The sequence below is a fragment of the Ovis aries genome, chromosome 2 (genome assembly GCF_016772045.2).
Source record: "Ovis aries strain OAR_USU_Benz2616 breed Rambouillet chromosome 2, ARS-UI_Ramb_v3.0, whole genome shotgun sequence".
In the NCBI taxonomy this organism is placed as follows: domain Eukaryota; kingdom Metazoa; phylum Chordata; class Mammalia; order Artiodactyla; family Bovidae; genus Ovis; species Ovis aries.
Genome location: NC_056055.1, coordinates 241041962 through 241065537, shown reverse-complemented (window position 1 = coordinate 241065537; position 23576 = coordinate 241041962). Strand labels below are relative to the sequence as shown.

The 23576-nt window shown below is 54.0% G+C and overlaps 1 protein-coding gene across 4 annotated transcripts in view; it reads left to right on the top strand.

Moving 5' to 3' along the window:
• MAN1C1 (mannosidase alpha class 1C member 1) overlaps positions 1 to 23576 on the top strand; it is a 150378-nt gene that overhangs the window by 119403 nt on the left and 7399 nt on the right. For all 4 annotated transcript variants that reach the window (XM_042244546.2, XM_012151753.5, XM_060411447.1 and 1 more), the window contains 4 exons: positions 2495 to 2589; positions 8167 to 8293; positions 11470 to 11563; positions 16725 to 16840. In XM_042244546.2, coding sequence (XP_042100480.1) covers positions 2495 to 2589; positions 8167 to 8293; positions 11470 to 11563; positions 16725 to 16840 — 432 coding nt within the window. The remainder of the gene's footprint in view (positions 1 to 2494; positions 2590 to 8166; positions 8294 to 11469; positions 11564 to 16724; positions 16841 to 23576) is intronic.

Here is a 23576-nt window from a genome sequence, read left to right as displayed (position 1 = left end):
TCCGTCTTGCCCACAGTGGGTATCCGTGGGGTATCCGTGCTGTTCCCACGAGTGTTTGTGGAATGGACGGTGAGGGAGCCCCCACATTCCTTCCGGTGCTGAGGTCTTTCTTGCCACAGAGGGAACCTGCAGGAGGTGGAGCCCCTGAGACTCCGCTCCCAGGAGGAAGACGAGTACAGCCGCGGCCGCACCGAGTGACATTCGGAGCCCACTTTACAGCTTGTATAGCACAGTCACTTGTGTGCATCCTCTCGTCTGATTTCCAGAGGACTCTCTCTGAAGCAGCCAGGGCACGCATCACTGTTCCTTGTGCAGAGGAGGCTCAGAGACAGCACATGGCTCACCCAAGGTCACGCAGCTGCCCAGACGGGAGGTCTGAACCTGGGCTCTGACTCCCAGTCCAGAGCCCTTTCCGCTCTGTGGCACGTAATTTCTGCCGGTCTCTCTCCCCTCTGTTCGGGAACTAGGAGGCCACTGCCCGTTGTTTACCGTGACTGTCTGAGGCTGACTCTCTCTGTGTTGGTGAGGCAGCATGTGGCCTGGAAAAGAGCCACATAACATCGCTCCACCTCGGGCAAATTACTTCTCTGAGACTCAGTTTTGTCTTCCCCAAGGCTGTTGCAAGGATTGAAGTTCACGTAGATAAGACATCATTTCCAAACGATAAGGAGGACGGGCTTTCTATTCCCCGTGGTACTACTCCTGTCTACACAGTCCCCCAGCATCCTGCCTGGGATGGTTGAGACCCTGCTGTACCAGTTGGCAGGAGGGCCTTCCAAAGGAGGAGATGTGGTTTGCTGGGAGAGAGGAGCATTTCGGAGGAGTTAGCTTGGAGTCCTCGAGCAGAGGGCAGCCTGGAGCCCCAGCCTTGTGTAAGGGACCCGGGGTTCCTTTGTGCATCTGTGCTCAGCCTCCCTGGTGGTCCAATGAAGATATCAGGACCTTCAAACAAGAGCCCCTTGTTACTGAACCAGTGGCTTCTGGGGTGACTCGAGGCTTTGGAATCTGGTGTCTAGACAAACTCCCTTGGGATTCTGCTGTGCTGCCCCTGTACCCACCTCTAGGACCCACTGTCTGGCACTGGGCATTATCATCTCGCACCCATCACAGCCAGTCCCCGGGTGCAATTCGTCCGTCTCCCCCCTCCCTCCCACCCTCCTCCCTAAACAAGAACCACACCTGCTCCACAGAGCCCTCTAATCCAAATCCCAGGTGGTGTTCACAAGCTCCTTCTCCTCTGTGGTCCCCAGACGGCTGTCTGAGAAGCTATAAATTGCATATGTTAGAAGGTGAGACCTCAGAAACGCTTCGTCTTGCAACACGCGCAGTGGGGTCCGGCGCATTGAGACCCCCTTGGAGCCCCGAGGTGAAAGGAAATGCTTGTTGTCTCACCAGGAGTGGTTGCTTGGGGACTTGCATCTCATCTTTTTAAAAAATAAATAACCTTTTTGTGGGTTTGCTTTTTATTGTAAAAATAGCACAGAAAATAGAGATAAACCAAAAGAAGAAAATAAAAATCCTCCATGAGCCTAGTCCTTTGGGAAGACCATTGTTAATATTTCAGTGTTTTCCCAACCTCTCCTCATGTGAAAGTTGAATTACACCATTGTGAAATATTGTCTCTTAATAGATCATAAACCCCCTTTTTTGCTATAAAGTAACGGTCTGCAACATCACTTCAGTGGTTGCACTTAAAAGCCATAATTTAACCATTTCCCTGTTATTTGGTATTTAGAGTATTTGCACTTTTTCTGCTATTGTAAACAACACTGGAATGAATAGCCATAAAGTTAAGTTGTTGCAACTTCCTTGATGATTCATATCCTCAGAGGGTCACGGGTGATTCTGAATTAATCAGAACAGTTTGAGCAGCCCAGAGCCTTGGGCAGGGCCCCTGACACCTGGGCTCCCCAGCCATCATATCCCTGGGTTAGCCATTCACCTTTCCTGCTGTAAAACAGGAAGAGTGGGCAGAATGTCAGTGGGAAAGGCCCTTCCACTGGGTTTATGGCGTGGGAGAAGGCAGAGGTTTGCTGAGGAGCGCGGAAGCCAAGCTGGGGAGCAAGGCCTGGAGCTCACAGTCCAGTGCTCCTTACATTCTGTCTGAAGGTGCTCCCCTGTGCCCAGCCTGGGCCACGCTGGTGCTGCAGTGCAGGCTGGCACTGACATCAGTGGCCACTGCCCTGACTGCTCCATCTTCCCGACAGTCACCCCAATCACAGCACAGTCACTGAGCCTTCATCCTGGTCCTGACACCACAGTAGGTGCTTTACAACCGTTACCTGATTTTCCTGCCCCCAGCAACCTTCTGAGGAAGGTAGTGTGGTCCTTGATTTATAAACGAGGAGGGGAATTGAGCCAGGCAGTCATAGAGTCAGGTTCACGTCCAGGCCTGTCTGACCCCAGAGCCTCAGAAACCTCCCACTCTGGGTCCAGCAGCCTTGGTGGGCTCCTCTGCCAGGATTCACAGTGCCTTTTGACCCTTCCTTTACAGGTGTTCCGGATAAAGGCCATCAAGCTGGGAGAGAAACTCCTGCCAGCCTTCGACACCCCCACGGGAATCCCAAAAGGCGTGGTGAACTTCAAAAGGTAGGATGCCTTCTGGTTTCCCCCTTGTGGCTTTGGCTGCATCTGCATGGAAACTGAGGCACAGGGTGGCGGGCGGGGGCAGGGTGGGGTGATTCTGGTGTAGGAATCACAGGGAGTGGGCGGCATAGTGAAAGCCAGCTTAGCCAAGGGCTCACCTGATCTTCCTGGTGTGAAGAGGGGGGTCGCTGAGCCTCTGGGACCCTCCTGTAATGCTGCCATGACTCACAGCCCCTCAGCTGTGCCCCAAGCACCCCCCTCCGCAGCTGGGATGCCTGGCCAGGAGGGACATCACACCTCCCACCACTGGCAGGAACCCACAGCCACTGGGGAGTCAGGACCATGGACAGAGGGACCTTGGTTCGCTGACCCTCACCCTCAGCCCCTTTCAGAACTAAGTCTCAGGAGCCCCGAGGGCCTTCTTGAAACATCGACCCCATGGAGGCTCAGACTCCAAGGAGGAAAGACCCTGGCTGAGGCCACATAAGCCAGTAAAGGGCCACCTAGGACATGAGCCCAGGACTTCCAACTCCATTTTCAATAATATTTATTGTGAGTTCCCCCTATAAAAACAAATTCTTCTCACAAAAAAATGTGGATTATACCGGAAGTGTTGGATAAGACCCAAAACATCACACGTGACTCCACTAAGCAAGAAACCACTGGTGTGCTTCTTTTGCTGGCCATTGATTTTCACTGGCTGCTTCCATCACTTTCCCTCCCGATCGGTCGCGTCATTCAGTGTGGGAGCCAGCATCTTCCTGGACGTTCACCAAGTCCCAGAGCCAGAGTGGACGGGACCCTGGGGGACGTGGCTGGCACAGGTGGAGCCACGCTGCAGCTCCAGCCCGCTCCAAAGCCTTCGGGGACTTACCTGCGTCCCGCTGCTTCCCAGAGGGGAAGGGCAGGGTGAAAGTCAAGGGGACAGCAGCCGGCAGGCCTTAAGATCCACTGAGGATCTTGCAGCTTGCTCCTGGGCACCCCTGCGCACCCCACTGCCTTGCCTGCCCTCCATCTTTTTGTCCCCTGGGCTCCTCGCTGCTTCTCTGGCCCTCAGAGCCCAGCTCAGGTGCCACCTTCTCCAGAAGCATCCTTGCCTCGCCTGGCACCAGGCACTCTCTCTGCTTCATTTGGCCCTCATTACCCTTGTTCCCCACGTTCCCCCACCAGCCCTGGAGCTTCTTGAGGGCAGGACACATGTCCCCTTCTTTTTTCACTCCTTCCACACATGTTCACTTGAGGCACCGTGTATGGGACGAGAGGCCGACTCTGATGATTGCTGATTCCTACGTTTATTGAGTGTTCACTCTGTGCCTGGCATCATGCCGAGGGTTTCGCTCATCGCCTCACCTATCACACTCCACACAGCAGTCCTTTAGGGTCAGTATTTATGTTATGGCCACTGCCCAAGGTCTTCTAGCTCACAGGTAACAGGGCCAACTTTTAAATCATTCGTTATGGATCAATAGCTGTGCTCCTGATGCCCACCTGGCCCTCCCTCAGGCAGGAACCCTGGCACCCATCACTGCGTGGAACAGAGCCAGGAGTCTTAGTAGAAGGCACAAGCCAGTCCCCAGGCACCCAGGGAGCGCTCTGGGGCTGTGCTTTAGGCCCTGCTACAGCCTGACCCTGGGGAAAGAGCTGTAGTATCTCCATCACACTGAACTTCTCGTCCCGTCACCTGAAGCAGTTTCTTATCTCAGGAATCTCAGCCCCACAGGGGAGGGTAGGCAGAGTCTCTGGGCTCAGGTAGGGTCCCCACCACCCCTGTCCGTCCAGAGGAGGTCCCACCTGCTAGGGCCTTGCAAAGAAGAGGGGCCTTGGTCTGCTCGGCATCTTGACTTACCATCTGGTCTGAAAGGATTCCTGGGGAGTGATGTTACTTCAGTCTCTGTAACCGACCAGCGAGGAACCCTGGGGACCCACTGAAACACCATCTTGGCACCAGGCTTGCCTCCTTAGAGGTGGACAGTTGGATCTCTTTTCAGGCTCCTTTCCCACAAACACTGATCCTGGAGAAACTTGGCCAGGTGTCTCGGAGCCAAGACATAAGCACCTGTGATTCTGACTCTCTGTCCCGGGTCTAGCTTCTCTGGCCTCTCTGCCTGGGCTCAGGGTAAGAGCTCAGCTCAGGTGCCCCTCCCTCCTCCATACGTGGCATCCCCTCCCCTGACCCCCAGCAAGCCCCACACGTGGCCGCCGGCCTTTCCTAGGTCCCTCAGAGCCCAGACCTGATCTCACACAGATCCTGACATTTCTGATCAAGAAAGCGCGTTTATTTTTAGGCTGTCTGCATGCTGCCAGTGCTGTATACATACGTATGCAAATGCGTATTTCCTGGCAACACCTCCCTCTCATTTTCTGGGTAAGAGAGTCTGTTGCTAAAAATGCCTCCTGGTTCCACCAGGGAAAGCGTCAGGGATGTATCCAGCCCTGGGGCCATGGTGCTGAGTGTTGCCTTTGGAGAGGGCCTGCTGGCGGAGCGGGGTCCACGCTGCTGCCCCTGCCCAGCGCGGGGCTGGCTGTGGGCAGCTCTGCCCAGGGCCCCAGGAGGAGGGGCAGTAACTAGGAGGAGGCCCTGATGGGCGGTGGTCCCTGAGTGAGCATGACCACTCCTCCTCCCTGGCGGCCGGCCTGGGAGGCAGAGGCAGGGGGCAGCCATGACCTGTGACCTGCAGGACCGCTGGACTCTGGGAGAAGGGAGGTGTCCAGTCCAGGGCCTCTGCAGCTGAATCAGCCTCTCCAGGTAGCTTTCACACACTCAGGCTCACACACAGGCATGCACCCCACTGCCGTTTACCCTAATCATGAAGGCTCAGAGATCCAACCTCACCTTCGCCACACACGCTCTCCCATCCCTATGTGCACAGATTCACACCTAAATACGTGTTTACAAGTGCCATCCACGTGGTAATAATTATGCAGTTTTGTCGAATGGTCACCGCGTCCCAGGCACGACATTATGGATTCTCTCTCTTCATCACGCAGCAACCACATGGACCCCACTTTAAAGTGATAAAACAGATTCAGAGAGGTGAGGTAACTTACCCAAGGTCACGCAGCAGCAAAGTTAGAAATTAGAATCCAGTCTCTGCCTGGTTCCAGAACTAACGATTGTGTTGATACCATACACGTGTGTATACACACAGGCAATGCACACACAGAAGCTTCTGCCAGGCTGGGGAGGGGGATTATGGAGCAGCCCCTCACACCAGGGGAGAGAACGCAGGCTGCAGGCCCACTTTCAGGCTGAAAAGGCAGGGAGGGGAGCAGACCTGCTTCTGTTAGCCCACCAGTCACAAGGCTGATCAGAAGACCTCCTGGTGTCTGAATGGATGCTGCCCAGAATGGATGCATTAGGGGCACAGAGGACCGAGGATTTGGATTTGGTTTCAGCTCAGCTAACACTGTCAAGTTACTGTGTGACCTTGCAAAAGTGTCTTACCCTCTCTGAGTCTGACTGTCCTAACCTGTGAAATAAGAATCTTGCTATCTACCCCTGCAGTTGGATGTGAAGGTAGAATAAGATACTGCTGCTGCCTGGCACATATCAAGAACTTAACTGTAACAGACAACATAATTTAATGTGCTTTATTACATAATGGTTACAATGACAGTCATCGCGTGCGTAATTTATAACTTACGATGACTCTATGAGGTGTGGAGATGAGGAGACCCGGGTCTGCAGGAATTCCCTGACCCACCTGAGGTCCCCTAGCTGGGAACTGGGGGAGCCAGTAAGTGAGGCCAAGTCGGAGAGGGGAAAGCGCCCGGCCCACTGCCTGTCCCTGCCCCGGGCGACTCCACCACTGAAGGTCCACTTGGGAGGGAGAGCTCTGGGAGTGAGGGGAAGGAAGGAGAGGCTTCAGTAAGGAAAAGGGGAACAAAAGACTGCTGATCGTGGCTGGGGCTTTTTTTTAAATTTGTTTACCTTGAATTTCTCTGCTGGGGCAGGAAGCATCAATTATTCAGAAAGCCCTCTGTGGGTGCCTGAGGCTCCCACTGAGGTCACAGGCTGGAGAGAGAGGTCTCCTGGCCTGGAGGGCAGAGGGACACAGAGGCATCAGCTTCCCCTTCTCTCGGGGTGGATATGGAGCCATCTGGGGGACCCCTGAGGGTTATACCCTCTGAGGCCGAGGCCAGCAGATCTCAGTTCAAATCCTGCCTCCACCACCTACTGGCTCTGAGCTTCTAAAGACCGCTCACTTCCCTCTCTGTTTTCCTCAGGGATTAACGGTGCTTAACCTTTTGGGCTTTAAACGCAGTCATGATGTGGACAGCCCACCCCAGTGCCTGCATCTGGAAGCTGTTTCATTTACTACCTAGAACTCAGATTTCCCCTCTGTGCAACCCCTCCCTCCCCACCTGCCCGGAGTCAGAGTAATACCGAAGGAAATGGATGTGTTTATTGAGGTCATTGCGATTCCATCTGTTTCTGCAAGAGTTTCCTGGAACCACATCAGAGAGGAGTAAGGCAACCTCGGGGGAGCCCCAGCCCACCCAGATAAAGCAGGGCCCCTCAGCTAGCAAACTGTAACCTCCCAGGCCCACACTTGCCCTCCTAGGTCCTGTCCTTGGGAGTCAGAGGGCGGACAGAGGCCAGCTGCCGGGGAGCCAGGGTCCCAGCTGCTCCACTTAACTGTGCGATCTCGGCCGGTGACGTCACCATTCTGTGCCCTGTTTTCCCCATCTGTGAAAGGGGCAGATGGGAGGATTACCGGAGGCCCTGCCCTCTGCACTCTTCCTCCTTGAAAGCACCCAGTACTTTCAAGGAAAGGGAGGATGCAGTTAGCTGACAGCCTTCTCCGGCTGGGCCGCCAAGTCACGCTGGTGACCCATCCTAGGTGTTCATGAGACGCGTGCATCTCTGCGGCGAGGAGACCTTTGCTCAGAGAGCCCCTGCTGCTTTCATCCCTAACCTCGGACTTCCCAGGATCTAGGTAGTCCCTGGTGGGTGGTCTTAGTAGAGCCAGCCACCCTTCAGGTGTGGGTTCCACGAAGTTCCAGGTTGGGGCCGTTGTAAGTCCACGGGCAGCAGTGACTGTGGAGGGAAGGAAAGGGCCAAGTGGGGTCCCTCTCGTCGTCCCCCACTTTGGACCCCCGCCACGAATTGCTTGCCCTCCATACACAGCAGTGATGATTGTGAGCGCTTAGTTGCCCTTGAACAAGTGGATGGAGATGGAATGTTCCAGGGGGTCTTTGTGGTCCCTGACAGCATTATCCCTATCACCTGTAAATTTAGCATCATGTCTGCGCCAGGTCTTGGCCACCTAGGCAGCTCTGCCCATGTCCTTCGAGAGCCCACACATCTTACAGGAGCTGCTTGACCGTAGGAACGAAGACTATTGCCTGTCAGACAGCCCCGGGTTTAAATAACCTGTAGGCGAGTTTCTCACCAACCTGAACATCCTCATCAGATAAATAGGGGGTACGAGCAGTATCGACCCCCAGCGAGGATTCACTGCGATTGTATGGTGAAGCTCCTAGCCCAGTGCCCAGCACATAGTAGGTGCTCCCCCATGGAGCAGAGGAGCCAGCCCCGCCGGCAAGGGGTAACCCCAACTGCTTCTGTCTTTTCAGCGGCTCCAACAGGAGCTGGGGCTGGGCCATGGCAGGGAGCAGCAGCATCCTGGCGGAGTTTGGATCCCTGCACTTGGAGTTCTTACACCTCACCCAGCTCTCTGGCAACCAGGTCTTCGCAGAAAAGGCAAGTCTTCTCTCTGCTCCTTCTTTCCCTTGCGGAGAGCAGAGGGTGAGCACTCAGCGCGTGACGGGGAGATGGAGCACAGGCCAGCTGAGGGTAGGGGCGGGGGAGCTGAAAGCCCGCAGCTAGGGCCAGTGTAGCAAATGGTTGCCTAATTGTACCCGATGCCAGGCAGCAGGGAAGGTGAGGACAAGGAGTAAGCTGGGAAGAGACATGGCTGCCAGCAAGAAGGTTTTCCCTGGTACATGTGTGAGCTCGGTGGCAACCACACACGTGTGAAATCCGGAGTAAGTGCAACCAGGGAAATCTAGGCACCAGCTTGCATTGGCAGGAACTGGCCACCCGGCACCGAAGTCCCCTTTCCAGAGACATTTAACTTCTTCGGGTGAGATCTGCTTGCCTTAGCGCTTCCAGACGCCCGTCTAGCTCATTCTGTCAGCAGGCTGGCAAAGCAATTTCCCTCCGCGGCAGAGGTTCACGTCTGTTCCTTCTCAGTTACCCGGCTGGCTAGGACCGCAGGGGTCCAGAGAGCTGGTGTCCAGGCCTTTGTCCCTCCTGACAGCTGCCCCTGCCCCGTGAAGCCCTCCAGAAAGAGCGGTTTCTCAGGGTCACAGCCCGGGGCAGTCCCATCTGGCAGGGTCCCCATAGATCTAACTCTAAACCCAAAGAAGGAAAGTGGCCACACACCACCCGCCGATGGCGCTTGACCCTTACCCGAGTCCTGGCCCTGCAGAGAGATAAAGCCCTGCCCTGCAGGAAGAGGGAGACCACCGCCAAAGTCTTCTCTTCCCCGGTCCTGGGTTAGTCTCTTAGAATGCAGAGGGAGCCAGGGGGTCACAGAGGCACACCACTCCCAGTGGCTTCCAGGCTTACATCAGCCAGCCTGCCTCAAAGCATCACCTAGCCCGCTGGCTGGTGAAGAAGCAGAACTCTGAGTGTCATCCCAAGCCCAGGATGCGCTTTAAATAACCACCCATACAGGACTTCCTGGAGGCCCAGTGGTAAGGTTTTATCTTCTAGTGCAGGGTGGCGGGGTGTGTGTGGGTTTGATCCCTGGTCAGGGACCTAAGATCCCACATGCCCCAAAAAACAAAACATAAAACAAAAGCAATATTGTAACAAATTCAATAAAGATTTTTAAATAGTCCACATCAAAAAAAAAAATGTTGTTTAAAAAAAAAACAGCACCCATGTGCTTTTTGATGTCAGGTTAAGGACCACCGCTTACTCAATGTGGGAATCCACCCAAGCTTTCTCAAGAATCTCAAGAAGGGTTTTTCAACCCCTTGATCACTTCCTCAGCACTGGGGCTCACCATCACCCTTAAACAGCCCCTCATGTTGTCAGACCTCCTTTCAGAAGCCCGTCCTTACATTGAGAGGACTCTGCCTCCCCAGGACACTCCACCTCCAGAGCTCATGGAGTAAAGTCAATCCCACTTCTGATGAATCTTGTATTCTGGTCTCTGGTCCTTTTGCCCAACTTCAGGCTGACTTTGCCCCCAGCCTCCCTGTTTCCACTGCTCTTGGGCCGGACCCCTCTAGGAATACAAGGGCTGGCTCAGAGAGGAGTGAAGTGAGGAGTTGCTCTAGTTCCTGCTAGACGGGAGCGGCTGCTGCCTGAGCACCTGGGATGTGCTGGGCACTGTACAGTGGCTCTGATTTTCCCACCAAGCCTGTGAGGTGTGTCTTCTTTTATCCCCATTTGACAGAGGAGGAAACTGAGACTCGGAGAGGTTCAATCACCTGTCCTGAGTCATCCATCTGGTAAGTGATTAAGCCGAGACTCAAACCCAGGGAGTTTCTGGCCCTGAAACCCATGCTCTTTCAAGACCAGATCACTACAGCAGGCTTCCAGCTTTTTCACAAGAGTCTCGCCACCTCTCTGTCGCTACTTTTACATTCTCCAGCTCCTTTGATTCCCCCAGTCATGCCTCTCACACAGGCGATTATTGGCAGTCAACAAATTGGCCCCGATTCTGGAAGCACCCGCACCCTCCAGGGGAGCTCATTTAGCTCGCTTCACTGCTCACCACCAGGACAATGAAGACTAACTCAGGTGCAAGCACAGTCCTGTGCCCCATAATGGACTCCATTAGTATAAATGGATGTGAGATCTGATGTGGCAAGGCCAAGTGCGAGCGAGCTTCTGTGCCCGGAAAGGAAGGTCTGACAGCTGAAACACTGCTCCTCGGCTTGCAGATAAATCTGTGAGCATGCTACAGCTCGGTCCCCAAGGGCCTTTCTGTCCTGCGGAGTCTGTAGCGGAAGATTTCATGTTCTGCCAGACAGCAGCCCCTGATGGATAAAGCCTTGCTGAATCCCATGTCATGCCCTTCGCAGCCCCGACGGTTGCAGACCCAGCCTCCTGCTCCAGTGGGGGCAGCCTCTGTTGCATGGTCCTTGCCCTGATTCCTGTTGGACCCGGGACCACTCTGTAAGGACGGACAGACCAGACTCAGGCCCTAGTTCTGCCACTACAAGCCCCGTGACCACGGGCAAGTGACTGCACCTCTCCAACATCCTGGTTCCTTGCCTGTTAAACTGAGATGATAATCCCATATGGATTGTTAGGAGGGTTGGCGATCGTGTCTCTGATGGGTCTGGCTCAGAGTAACTGAGAAATGTTAGCAGCTGTTGCAGTTGTTATTAAAACCCCGAGATGCCTATTAGGGCACAAGAATGCTAAGGATCCTCCCTTCTGGAATGGTTCCTACCATGTCAGATAAAACAACATATTACCAGGCTTATGTGAAACTGCCAATATTTAACCATTTCTGACTGTTAAAAAGACAGTTTTGTCTAGCACTTACAAATGAGCAACTATCACTTATACGAAGCCCCTCGTAAAAAGACTCGTCCCAGAAATCCACACACAGTGAGGAAGGGGTAAGGTGGGGAAGGGGAGGCTGGCAGGGCCCCTGGCAGATCGGTCAGCACAGAGGTGGGAAGTCAGGCCCCACTGTGGCCGTGTCCTGCCGCGCCCCACTCTTGAGCACAAGGGCCCCTCTCTTGACCTCCAGATTGGAGCCAACTGCTGGTTACCCACCCAGCTCTCCTTTCCTTGTTGGAATGTTTTCCCCTCTGGATTGGAATCAGCCACCCCGGTCCTCAGTGGGCTGGAAATCAGCTGGCTCCTTGGAGAAAGTAAGGATGTGCCTGGTGTCCATCTCTTGGCAGGTCAGGAACATCCGAAAGGTCCTTCGGGAAATTGACAAGCCCTTTGGCCTCTACCCCAACTTCCTCAGCCCGGTGAGCGGGAATTGGATGCAACGTGAGTACAGGTGCCCCTGGTCCACTGGATTTCTGCCCAGCTTCCCCACCCGCCAGGCTGTGTGAGGCACCTGGGCCCAGTGAGGGGTGATGCATTTGCTCAGGGCTCCTGGGTACCACCCTCCTGCCAGGAGCCGTGGGGAGTGCTCATTACCATTGCCATTGCCTTTGTGACAGGCGTGAGGCCCACCCTGTACATCGCCCATGTGCTAGCCATCCCCAGCCTTCCATCTCTTCTGATGCCCACCGAAACCTCCTTCATCCTCCCCCAGACTTGCACGAGTGCTCCAGTTAGAGGTTTACTCTAAATGTGGCTCCAAGAAAAGCCATGCAATCCCCTCCCACCCCGCTTCGTCTGGTTCCTTTCCTCCAACTTTAATTTCTTAAAAAAACATTAAGCAGATCCTACCTATACAGCAATATAAAAATCATGAGTTCCTCACTCACATCTTACACCTATAAGAATCAGTGCTAGGATTTCCAGCTGTTTCTGTTCAGAGGCTTTTTTTTCAACCAGACAGTTGTGGGTCACCTCTGGAGCCTCATTCACAGCCCCCAGCTCCACCCACTGAAACAGAATGGGGTTTGTGAAACTCCCAGGCAGGGGAGTGTTAAGGTCGCCCCGCCTCCAGCATTGCCCCACTATCGGGAAGCCCAGTTCTGCCTTGCCTTTTCTGACCAAGGCCCTAGTCGTGTAGTCACACTCAGCACAGATTGGTTCCACGCGCCCTGCCTCTCAGGGCTTCCCAAGACTCGCCCGGAAGCCCCACCTCCACTGCCTCTGCCCAGACAAGGACCCTTTCCCTTTACCCTTACCTTTTTTTTTTTTGGCCCCCTTACCCCGTTCCCTGCCTCCAACCCCAGCTGTAATGTTATCAGCAAGGGCTCAGGGACGAGGTGAACCTGAGTCTAATTCCTGCCCACCCTGGGGGGCGCAGAGGGCACATCACTTCTTCTCTTTGAGCCTTGGTTTCCTCTCTTGCAAAATGGGAGGAGAGCTAGAGATATGATCTTTGTGTACTACAGAAGGGCGTGGGAGCAACGGTCAAAAGCTGCAGTAAACAGATTTCGGTTCATTCTCCAAGGATGACATGGGTTGTGATTTCCTCGGCAGTTGTTGTCCAGTTGTTAAGACGTTGCCTTCCAATGCAGAGGGTGTGGGTTGGATCCCTGATGGGGAGCTAAGCTCTCACATGCCTCAAGGCCAAAAAAACAAAACATAAAATGGAAGCAATACCGTAAAAATCTCAAAAAAAGACTTAAAAAAAAAAAAAAAAGATGGCATGAGTCCTAACAGGTAATAAGCACCCATCACCAGAAGTATGCAAGCAGGGCCTGGAGGGCCAGCTGGCCGGCCAGCAGGGATACTGTGAGGAAACTGCAGAGGCCTGCCTTTCCAAGCCAGAGCCTCTAGGATCCGCCGGTTCAGGAGGCCCAGAAAATTCGACCCGGGAATTTTCCTTGGTGATGACCTCATTCCCAAGGAGCCTCCTGCAAAAACTGCTTGGAGAAACGCAAAGTATTTATAACCAAAGCACACGACCAAATTCAGAAGTGCCAGGGGAAAATGAAGGTTTGAATTACAGATTATGGCCACGGGAAGGGTCAGTTCAATAACTGTTACTGCCTTTAATTGCCAGGCCTGAGTGGGTGAAGAGATAAACTGTGCAGCTGCCGGCCCTAGCTGCCCCAGGACAAGGCAGCAAACCCATTACCAGGGGGCAAGGGGCGTGGCTTCCCAGCCTGAAGGGCACCTTGGCAAATCACAGGGGAGCCTCCCCGCCTTCTCCGGCCCTGCTGAGAAGCATAATTTTCTTTGCAGGCTGCACCTAGGGTCGCAGGGCTGGGCAGACTCAGTCACATATGGAAAAATGTTTCCTATTAATAAAATATGAAGCCAAGGGCCACTGGATTGCAGAGGGAAGGTTATAAAGCAAGCTGTACTCCTTTGGGTGCCTGCCTTCTGCCTCCCCTGGCTTTGGTGCCAGGGTCTTCTCAGGTTTTCTGTGGTTTTCACTGGGTTTGTTTGGTTTTGGTTTCTGGATGGCTGTGTGATTTTCCAGCAGATGATACCATTCCCATCGTGCACAAGCCAAGTTCACATTCTTAGCTCTCCTTGAACCCTCTGTGTAGCCCACTTGCAGCCACAGACATTGCAACTTCGGGATGCGAAGAACTAACTGAGGCTGCCTCCCAGACCAGACCCATGCTTTTGCCCAGTCCCCACTCCTGCCTGAAGCTGGGCGTCAGGGTAGCGAGAGGCAGAGACTCTCCCACCCCTCGGACGTCGCAGCCAGGATAAGTCCACCAGGCTGCTGCTGGCACCAAGCACCAAGATGAGACCGGCCGCAGCAGAGCTGGAAGAGCTGCCAGCCCTCCGGCTTGGCCCCTGGAGTGGCTTGGCCTCCTTGTCCACCGCCTGAATCCCACACCGTCCTTGGTGGGAGGGATGTGGCGAGCCCAGATTCTCCCCCGTGGGCGTAGGAGCATGAGCGGCCCGCCAGCTGCAGCCTGGCTGCCTCCCCAGCTTCACGCTACTTTCCTGCCGGCGATTCCCAGGCGTGTAGGGTGGCCGCCTCCCGCTGCCGAGTGTGATGGGAGTGTTGTTGACATGGTCAGGAAGCAGAAGAATCCAGCTCCACTCACGCACACAAACTCTTGCTCCCATCTGCATTTTACAAATCCATCTTCTGGGGGAGACGGAGACCCCCCAGGGCGGGGGTCTGACTTGTCCTGAGCTAATGTTTCTAATTCCCACTCCTGTACTTTTCCCCTGTGCCCCTTGGTGTGGGAAGACACCACACACACACACACACACATCGCCTACACACATTACACGCACATCACACACCACATACATCACACACATCACACACATCACACACACACACACACACACACACACACACACACACACACAGAGAGGCTAGAAAGCGGCAGGGCCTCCAGATGAGAACTGTGCACTGCAGCCAAGGCCCTGTGAAACTCTAGGCACATCCCAAGGGGGGGTCCTGTCTCAGACAACTGTGGGACACCTGCTACCTGGCTCCCCTCTCCCACACACACCTGCCAGGCGAAGCCCTGGACCTCGTCACTCACCCACGCTCTGCAGTCATATGATGAAGTCCAGCCTCGTTGGCGTGGCCTTCAAGGTCCTTCCCAGCACCGCCCAAATCTGCTCACCTGTCTCTCACTCAGGGCCCACTGGGGCGTCCGCTGTGTGCCGTGGAGGCATTGGGCACAGCTGCGAATCCCCCATGGTCCCTCCCCACACAGCCCACAGCTGAGCGGGGGAGGCAGACCCACAGACAGATCCTGACGGTACGGCGCCCAGCAACGGTGGGGGCCGCTGTCACCTAGCACCTGCCGCAGGAGGGCACCGGGCCAGAGGGCACAGCTGCCTTATCTCCCTCCTTCCTCATGGTCCCCCTGTGGGGATGCAGAGGAAAGCCTTTCTAGGTGGAGCGAAGCAGGGAGAGGGCCTGAGCCATGGCAGGGGGGAAAGGTCTTCTCGGCAGAGGGGTCATCGCAGGTGAGACAGAGTGTGGCGGGGGGAGCTGCAGCGTTTGGGGCGGTGGAGAAGAGGCAGGCCCAGTAGATGACCATGGAGGTCACCGTGGCCCTCCTCTGTGCCACCAGCCACAGCCCCTTCTGTGGAGGCTGACCTGGTCCAACCTCCAGCCTCCCCCAACCTCTGCTCAGCACGGGTCTCCTGCACAGCCCTGCCCACCTCTGTGCTTGCCCAGCTGTGTCCTTCCCCAGGGAGAGGGGCCGAGGGGGACACTAGGCTGGTTCCGTCTTTTCGGGTAACAAAGTCCAGCCCACACTGGCCCCCTCCCATACCTCCCTAAGCCCCAGGCTTTATCTGGTCTGTTCCCATTTTCCCAAGTGCTTGTCCCCTTCCTGAACTCTTGCTGGACCAGGATTTGTTTAAGGAGGGGGCCGGAGGGGGCTGGCAGGGCTGGTTTACTGTGGGGCCTCCTATAAGCCCCCTCTTCTGGTTCCCATCTGTCTTTTCCTCCCATTGCTGGTCTCTCCCTCTTCACACCTGTCCGTCCTTTCTCTCTCCGTCTTTGCCTCCGTCTCTTGGTTGACTGTGTGAAGCTGCAGAAAGTGGGAGCTCTACTGGCTTGGTGGCTGAGCTATTTAGACTCACTCTCAGTTTTCCCATCTGGGCAATGGGGTTTGTGGTGGTTACTTTACAGGGCTCTTGGGAAGACTGTTACACATACTACAGTAAAGCTTCTGGCCCACAGTAGACCCTCGAAAGAGGGTAGCTATTGCCATATTCTCTATTTCTTTCTCTTGCCTCTACCCCCTTCCCCTCCCTTCTCTCTTTCAGCCTCCTCTTTCTCCAGAGGAGCTGAAAATCCTCTTCCCGTTTCCCACGCCCTGCCTTCATCCAGCCCCTTTCCTTCCTTTCTCTGTCCCCCTGCTTAACCAGGAACCGCAGTTCGCTCCTTGTCGTATCTACTGAAGGCCTTGATGTTGCCTGTTAATGGGAGTGAGGTGCGCTCTCGCTTCTGTAATTCAGAGCTCGTCTGCCAGCTGTCGCTCTCCTGGAGCTGCCCTGCATGGGGACGCCTGCTCGTCCAGCCTCGCCTGGAGGTCCTGCTCCCCCAGGACGGATGGAGGGGTCCTCCAACCCGGTTTTCCCTCCCCCTGCTCCTTTGAACTCCGTTCATCCCAATTGGCTACATTTAAACCTGGCTTTTTCAGAATAGCTCTGCACTGTGACCGACTAAATTAAGCTTCTCGTTCCTCCTTCCCGTGGCCTTTTATGAACCTGCCCAGCATTAATTACCATGTTTGGCACCGGGTAATAAAACATCTCTGAACTCCTTGCCACCAGATTATCTTTTTAAAGAAATGCAACTCACTCACAGCTAATAACCAGCAGCCCTGCGGTCCTCCGCCTGGTAAACGACGTGATTTACGGCAGCCGGAGGAGCCCCGGCACTTTTGTGTGGGGCCATCGAGCTCTAGCTGCCCCGGTGGCCCCCAGTCGCAGGCCACGCCATTCTCCCAGCACCCTTGAACCGTTCTGCTGGGGTGTCTAAGGCCGGGGATTAAATGCGCGCTCCCCACCGAGCTCATCCGGTGAGTCCTGCGGGCGGCCGGGGCCGGTGGAGATAATATTCCTGTCCTCTCTCCCCTCACAGACCACGTCTCGGTTGGAGGACTCGGGGACAGTTTTTATGAATATTTGATCAAGTCCTGGCTGATGTCGGCCAAGACAGATATGGAAGCAAAAGAGATGTACTACGAAGCCTTGGAGGTAAGACAGGCGCCTGACTCTGCCTGGGCGGTTTGGTCACTCACTGCCAGCTCCCCGAGGGTCCCTGAGAACTGAGAGCCTGCCCCCCACGCACCTCTGCCCACTCCCGCCCCCAGCGGCGAGCGGGCCCAAAGGAACCCTGAGACTGTCCCCTCCCCAGCCTGTCGCTCTGCACACCCTGTCTGTGACTCTTCTCAAACACCTTGAAATCAGGGCTCTGTCAGCCCCCTCGTTTTACAAATGCAGAACCCAGGCTGAAGATGATGAAGTCATTTCTCCAAGGCCTCAGGGGAAGCAGCAGGCAGCCTGATTCAGAAACCGCAGGGTCTGTGCTCCTGCTGTGTCAGAACTGAGAACACAGGGGCCCCCAAGGGAGGCTGCCAAAGCAAGACCCTCGCATCTTCCGGCTGAACCAGAGGGGACGTAATTAGCACATCCAAGCTGGGAGGGGCCTCCCTCAGCAGGGCACCCCATCCTATGGGCCCAGAGAGGGAAAGGTACTGGCTCAAAGACACGCAGCACAGAACGGGCAGAACTCCAGCTAAAACCAAGTCTCCAAAGCCAGCCGCCAGGCTCTCCCCACTGTCTCTCAGCTGGTCTGTTCACGTGGCATGGAGTGAACAAGGATGCTAGGCTCAGATGGGCCAAAGGGGCAGAGACTGTGGGACTGATGGGCAGCCAGTGGCCTGGGCTATTCTGAAGGGGGGGTTGGAACCCAGCAGCCCACTGGTAAGACACCTCTGAGCCCGACAAAACAAGAGGCAGGCTCCGGGCCTCAGTTTCCTCATAAAGTACATTGAGCAGGTTGGGTCTATTCTGCTCCCTCCTTGGTTGAAGCTAACTGGATTCCTTGCTCACCCCCCCACTCTAAGTCAGTTCTTCCGAGGCAGCCCGAATAGTTTTAAGTGCATATTCCTCCCTGCACAGCTGCTCAGCACTTGGAACAAACCAGACTTCTCGCCTTTGCCCACAGTCCCTGACCTGGGCCTGCCAGTCACCCTGACCTCTCTCTCTCCCCCTTGCCCTCTGAGCTCTGGTCCCCAGCCTCCCTCGGGCACACCGGCTCAGTCCCACCTCAGAGCTTTGGTACCTGCTGCCCTCCTACCTGGAATATCATTCACGTGGCTGGGTCCTGCCTGTTGATCAACTCAAAGGCCATAGAATTAGCCTTCCCCGGCTTCTTTCTCTCTCACATGCTTTAGGCTCATTATTCGTCATCTTCACCTTTGTCAGCATCTAAAATGATCCTATGTATGATACTTGCTCTCTGGTTTACAGTCTCTCTTCCTGAGCTGTCTAGTACAAGGGTCTTGTCAACTCTTTCACTGTGTGCTTGACTCCCAAAACAGTGCTTGGTACCTAAGGGGCGGGCATACAATCACTATCTTGTGAGCAAATAAATGGATAGAGGGAGGGCGGGAAGGAAGGACAGATGGATGACTGAATGGGTGGATAGGTGGGTGGAAGGATGGAAGAAAAGGAGGTGGGGAGGAAGGCAGGGAGGAGAGGCGTGTGAGTGGGTGGATGGATGGGTGGATGGGTGAGTGGAAGGATGGGTGGGTGGGTGGATATAGGCGGATGAATGGGTGTAGGCAGCAATTGGGTGGATGAATGACATCTGACAATGCTCTGATCACTTGAATCTGGCCAGGAATAGTAGTCCTTCAAGGAAACACACTGGAACAGCCCTCCAAAGCCATGGACCCCTTAAAACTGTAGGCTCAGTAATGAATTTCCCCTGCCCAGCTCCCCAGCGCTAAGACCTCAGTCGTGAAGCAGGTCCCGGGACTCCTGTCCCAGCTCTGTCTGGCTCAGCCTCATCCACTCCAAGTTTCCGGGCTGAGCTGCAGCTGCAGCCTCTGTCAAGGATTAGCGGTCAGGTCCAGCAGTGCTGCCTGGAGAGGCCCTTTCTGCCTTCCCTGCAGAATAAACAGAAAACTTAACGAGCAGCCCGGTTCCCAGCCCTCAGGGCACACTGTAGCTGAGGCTTCAAGGGAAGAAATGGCCATGAATTATTTAAGCAAACGGGGAGCTTTATAGAAACACTTGATTGAACAGGAGAGAACTCAGCTTTGCTCTGGCATTTGATCTCCCCAGTGAAGAGCCTGCAGTGTCTCTGACCCCGGGTAAAGGCTGGGCCTCTGGCGAGTTTGGGGCTTTGAAGAATGTTCTGGTGGTTGTCAACCTTGTTGGCATGTTAAAAATCACCTGAGGAGCTGTAAAATCCTGGTGCCCGGGCTGCACCCCAACAAGGTTACTTTATCACCTCTGGGTTGGGGCCCAGGCAACTACTGTGAAAGCTGCCTCAAGGCCTCCAATGTGCAGGTCAGACCAATTTCCTGCTAGGGTGGGCATGGGGGGCGGGGGTTCAGACAGGCTGGCAGGCACACCCCTGGGGGTCAAGAGGAGGCACAACAGGAAGAGCAGAGAGTTTCTGTCCTTGTGGTCTCCTCTAGGCAGCTGTGCTGGGTGCCTGGCCTTATTTAGTGCCCTTCTTACAGGTAATGAAACTGAGGCTTAGAAAGGCCCAAGGTCTGGAGGAGGAAGGAGAGGGTGAAATGTATGGGAAGAGTAACATGGAAACTTACATTCAGTTCGGTCAGTCGTGTCTGACTCTTTGCAACCCCATGGACTGCAACACGCCAGGCTTCCCTGTCCATCACCAACTCCCGGAGACTACTCAAACTCATGTCCATTGAGTCAGTGATGCCATCCAGCCATCTCATCCTCTATTGTCCCCTTCTCCTGCCTTCAATCTTTTCCAACATCAGGGTCTTTTCCAATGAGTCAGCTCTTTGCATTAGGTGGCCAAAGTATTGGGGTTTCAGCTTCAGCATCAGTCCTTCCAATGAATATTCAGGACTGATCTCCTTTAGGATGGACTGGTTGGATCTCCTTGCAGTCCAAGGGACTCTCAAGAGTCTTCTCCAACACCACAGTTCAAAAGCATCAATTCTTTGGCACTCAGATTTCTTTATAGTCCAACTCTCACATCCATACGTGAAAACTGGAAAAACCATAGCTTTGACTAGATGGACCTTTGTTGACAAAGTAATGTTTCTGCTTTTTAATATGCTGTCTAAGTTGGCCATAACTTTCCTTCCAAAGAGCAAGCGTCTTTTAATTTCATGGTGGCAGTCACCATCTGCAGTGATTTTGGAGCCCCCAAAAAATAAAGTCTGCCACTGTTTCCAGTGCTTCCCCATCTATTTGCCATGAAGTGATGGGACCAGATGCCACGATCTTAGTTTTCTGAATGTTGAAGTTTAGGCCAACTTTTTCACTCTCCTCTTTCACTTTCATCAAGAGGCTCTTTAGTTCCTCTTCACTTTCTGCCATAAGTGGTATCATCTGCATATCTGAGGTTATTGATATTTCTCCCTGCAATCTTGATTCCAGCTTGTGCTTCTTCCAGCCCAGCGTTTCTCAGGGTGTAGTCTGCATATAAGTTAAATAAGCAGGGTGACAATATACAGCCTTGATGTACTCCTTTCCCTATTTGGAACCAGTCTGTTGTTCCATGTCCAGTTCTAACTGTTGCTTCCTGACCTGCATACGGATTTCTCAAGAGGCAGGTCAGGTGGTCTGGTATTCCCATCTCTTTCAGAATTTTCCACAGTTTGTTGTGATCCACCCAGTCAAAGGCTTTGGTATAGTCAAAAAGCAGAAATAGATGTTTTTCTGGAACTCTCTTGCTTTTCCATGATCCAGTGGATGTTGGCAATTTGATCTCTGGTTCCTCTGCCTTTTCTAAATCCAGCTTGAACATCTGGAATTTCACAGTTCACATACTGTTGAAGCCTGGCTTGGAGAATTTTGAGCATTACTTTGCTAGCTCAATTTTTTTCTAAATTTTCCTTTTTTACCAAATTAAATTTTACTTCACTTTACTTAGCAAAATTTTACTTTGCTAGCTCAATTTTGCTAGCTCAAAATTTGAGCATTACTTTACATTACCGTATGTAAAATAGATAGCCAATGGGAATTTGCTGTATGATTCAGAGAACTCAAACAGGGGCCCTGTAACAACCTAGAGGGGAGGGAGATGGGAGGTTCAAGAGGGATGGCACGTATGTATACCTATGGCTGATTCATGTTGATATTTGGCAGAAAACAACAAAATTCTGTAAAGCAGTTACCCTTCAATTAAAAAATAAATTAATTTTTAAAAAAAGAAAGGCCCAAGGCCCCCAGCAGCAAGTGTCACAGCCAGGGCTCAAACACAGGTCTCACTGACTCCAGACCCTCCACTTACCAGCTGCCCAATCACAGAGGATCCTGGCTGGTCTGACAGCCCCCTCAGGAGAGTGCAGACAGGGTACCCTCCAGGAGGCGAAGGAAGGAACCGTCAGTGCCAGTGCTTAGCCAGAGTCTTTGAGCAGCTTCGTAACCAGCCAGGAAGTATTGTTCCCATTTTACAGAAAGAGAGTCTTCAGAAAAGTAAAGCAACTTGCCCAAAGTCATGCAGCTGTCAAACTGCAGAGCTGCGGTTCAAACTCAGCTCTCTACTCTGTCTCTTGCTATGATTTTAGCCTTTCTACAGGTCAGTTGCCAGACTGTGCTGTGTCTTGTCTTGCTTAGGGTTTTAGAAAGCTTTGGGGTTTGCTTTTTCACCTTTACATTTGCTTGTCTCAGTTATATCGTCAGACTGAGACTGGCCTATCTTTTCACTCTTTACCACAGCTACATAGCGTGGTGAAAGTGAAAGTGTTAGTCACTCCATCACGTCCAACTCTTTATGACCCCACAGACTGTAGCCTGCCAGGCTCCTCTGTCCATGAAATTCTCCAGACCAGAATACTGTAGTGAGTAGCCATTCCCTTCTCCAGGGGATCTTCACAACCCAGGGATTGATCCCAGGTCTCCCACATTGCTGGCAGATTCTTCACCCTCGGAGCCACCTGGGAAGCCCCATTAACCCCAAACAGAAGTTAACCGATGGGAGACAGTTTTAAAGGTGCCGATTTCCAGCTGCAGTGCGAAGCTTCCTAGGATCTCCCTTCATGTCTGAGTTCTCTCCCAACTGTTGACAGTGGGTAACTGAACCAGGGTTCTGCACCCAGGACTAGCCCTGCCACCGCTCCCCGCTCCAACGTGCTTAGTGCCACAGAGCAGCTGCGGTGGACCCAGCTCTGCCCCGTCAGGGCCCCGCAGCCCTGCAGGTCACCCCAGTGCGCCTCCCAAGGAGAGCAGTGCCCTGGCACATCAGTCACATCATCGGAGCTTCCCCATCTGCTGCTCAGCGAGGGTCCTGTGCCAGCCCACCAGCCTGGGCCTGACAGCTGAGGGCAAAAGAAAAACAGATCAAGGAACAAATGTCTGAGCACCTCCCCTGTGCCAGCCACTGGCTGGTGGTTGATGGTGGTGGCTTCTGCTGTCGCCTGGCACTCAGAGTCCTGGCATAGAGGCAGACGTCCCATTGAAACGTATACGGATAGGAGCAGGCAAGTGGGGCCAGCACAGCATAGAGAGATAACAGGGTCATAGGGTAACACGACCGCCGTGGTTTCCACTGGGGTATTCTCACCAAGGAAGCGGCAGAGTTGGAGGTAGCAAGCTGGGGCTGGAGCTTACGGGAGAAACAGCAGTTGCAACAAAGCCCAAGGCAGGAAAAAAAGGTCTCGGTGGAGGTCACCAGCGTTGAAGCCATCTCTGACCTCACTCTGCCGCGTAGGACCACCCCCCTCCCCAAGCTTTTTTCTGTCTCATCCCCTTAACTTGTTTTATTCAAATGTTGATCACAAGTTATGATTCTCAGGTGTATTTGCTTTTGTTGGGAAGCCTCTGTGCCCACCGGTGAGCTCCCTGCAGCCCAGGCCCATCTTCTGGGCTGTATCCCCTGCATGGAGCACAGCGCTGGCACTGAGGGCACTCACAAAATGTCCTGGAGGCTGGGAGGGGGCACAGGTGTGGCCAGGGCCAGGGAAGGGGAGGGAGGGAGGGAGTGGGGGAGGCCGGAGGGCAGACTGGAGAGGAGTCATAATTGCCAGCCTCTCTGCTTTTCCTGGCAAGGAAAAACAGATCAAGGAACAAATGTTGCCTCAGGACCTCCCCCGTGCCAGCCACTGGCTGGTGCTTGACGATGGTGACTTCTGCCATCACCTGGTACTCAGGGTCCTGGGATGGAGGCAGGTATCCCATAGAATCATATACAAATAGGAGCAGGCACGTGAGGCCAGCACCACATAGAGAGCTAACAGGGTCGTAGAGTGATGGGGCTGCCGTGGTTTTGACAGGGGTATTCTCACCAAGGAAGCGGCAGAGTTGGAGGTAGCAAGCCTCTTTATTAAGGCCTCTCTGCACAGAAACATGCTAAGCTCTGCAGACTCGTCACACTGGACCCTCATAACCCTGTGAAGCAGTTCATGCTCTCACCCTGGTTTTATACATGAGGAAATTGAGGCACAGAGAGAACAGAGAACCTGCCCAGTGTCACACAGCTGGGGGCTGGTGGAGATGCGGTTTGACCCGGAGTCTACACCTGGGAGCCATGTCCCTGGCATTGGGTTAAGCCTCAGGGTGCAGATCACGGAGTCGGAGGCCCTGCTGGACTTTTGTCTGAGGGTGCTTGGAAGCCATGGGAAGGCATTACAGAGGCCCAAGATGAAAGCACGTTTGCTATTTACAGAGTACAGAGCCCCCCATCCCACCCCAGAGAACAGAGTGGAGGGGACCAGTGGAGGCAGACGCCTGGCCAGGCCCTGAGGCTCTACCCTGCAGCAGGACCCATCAAGTG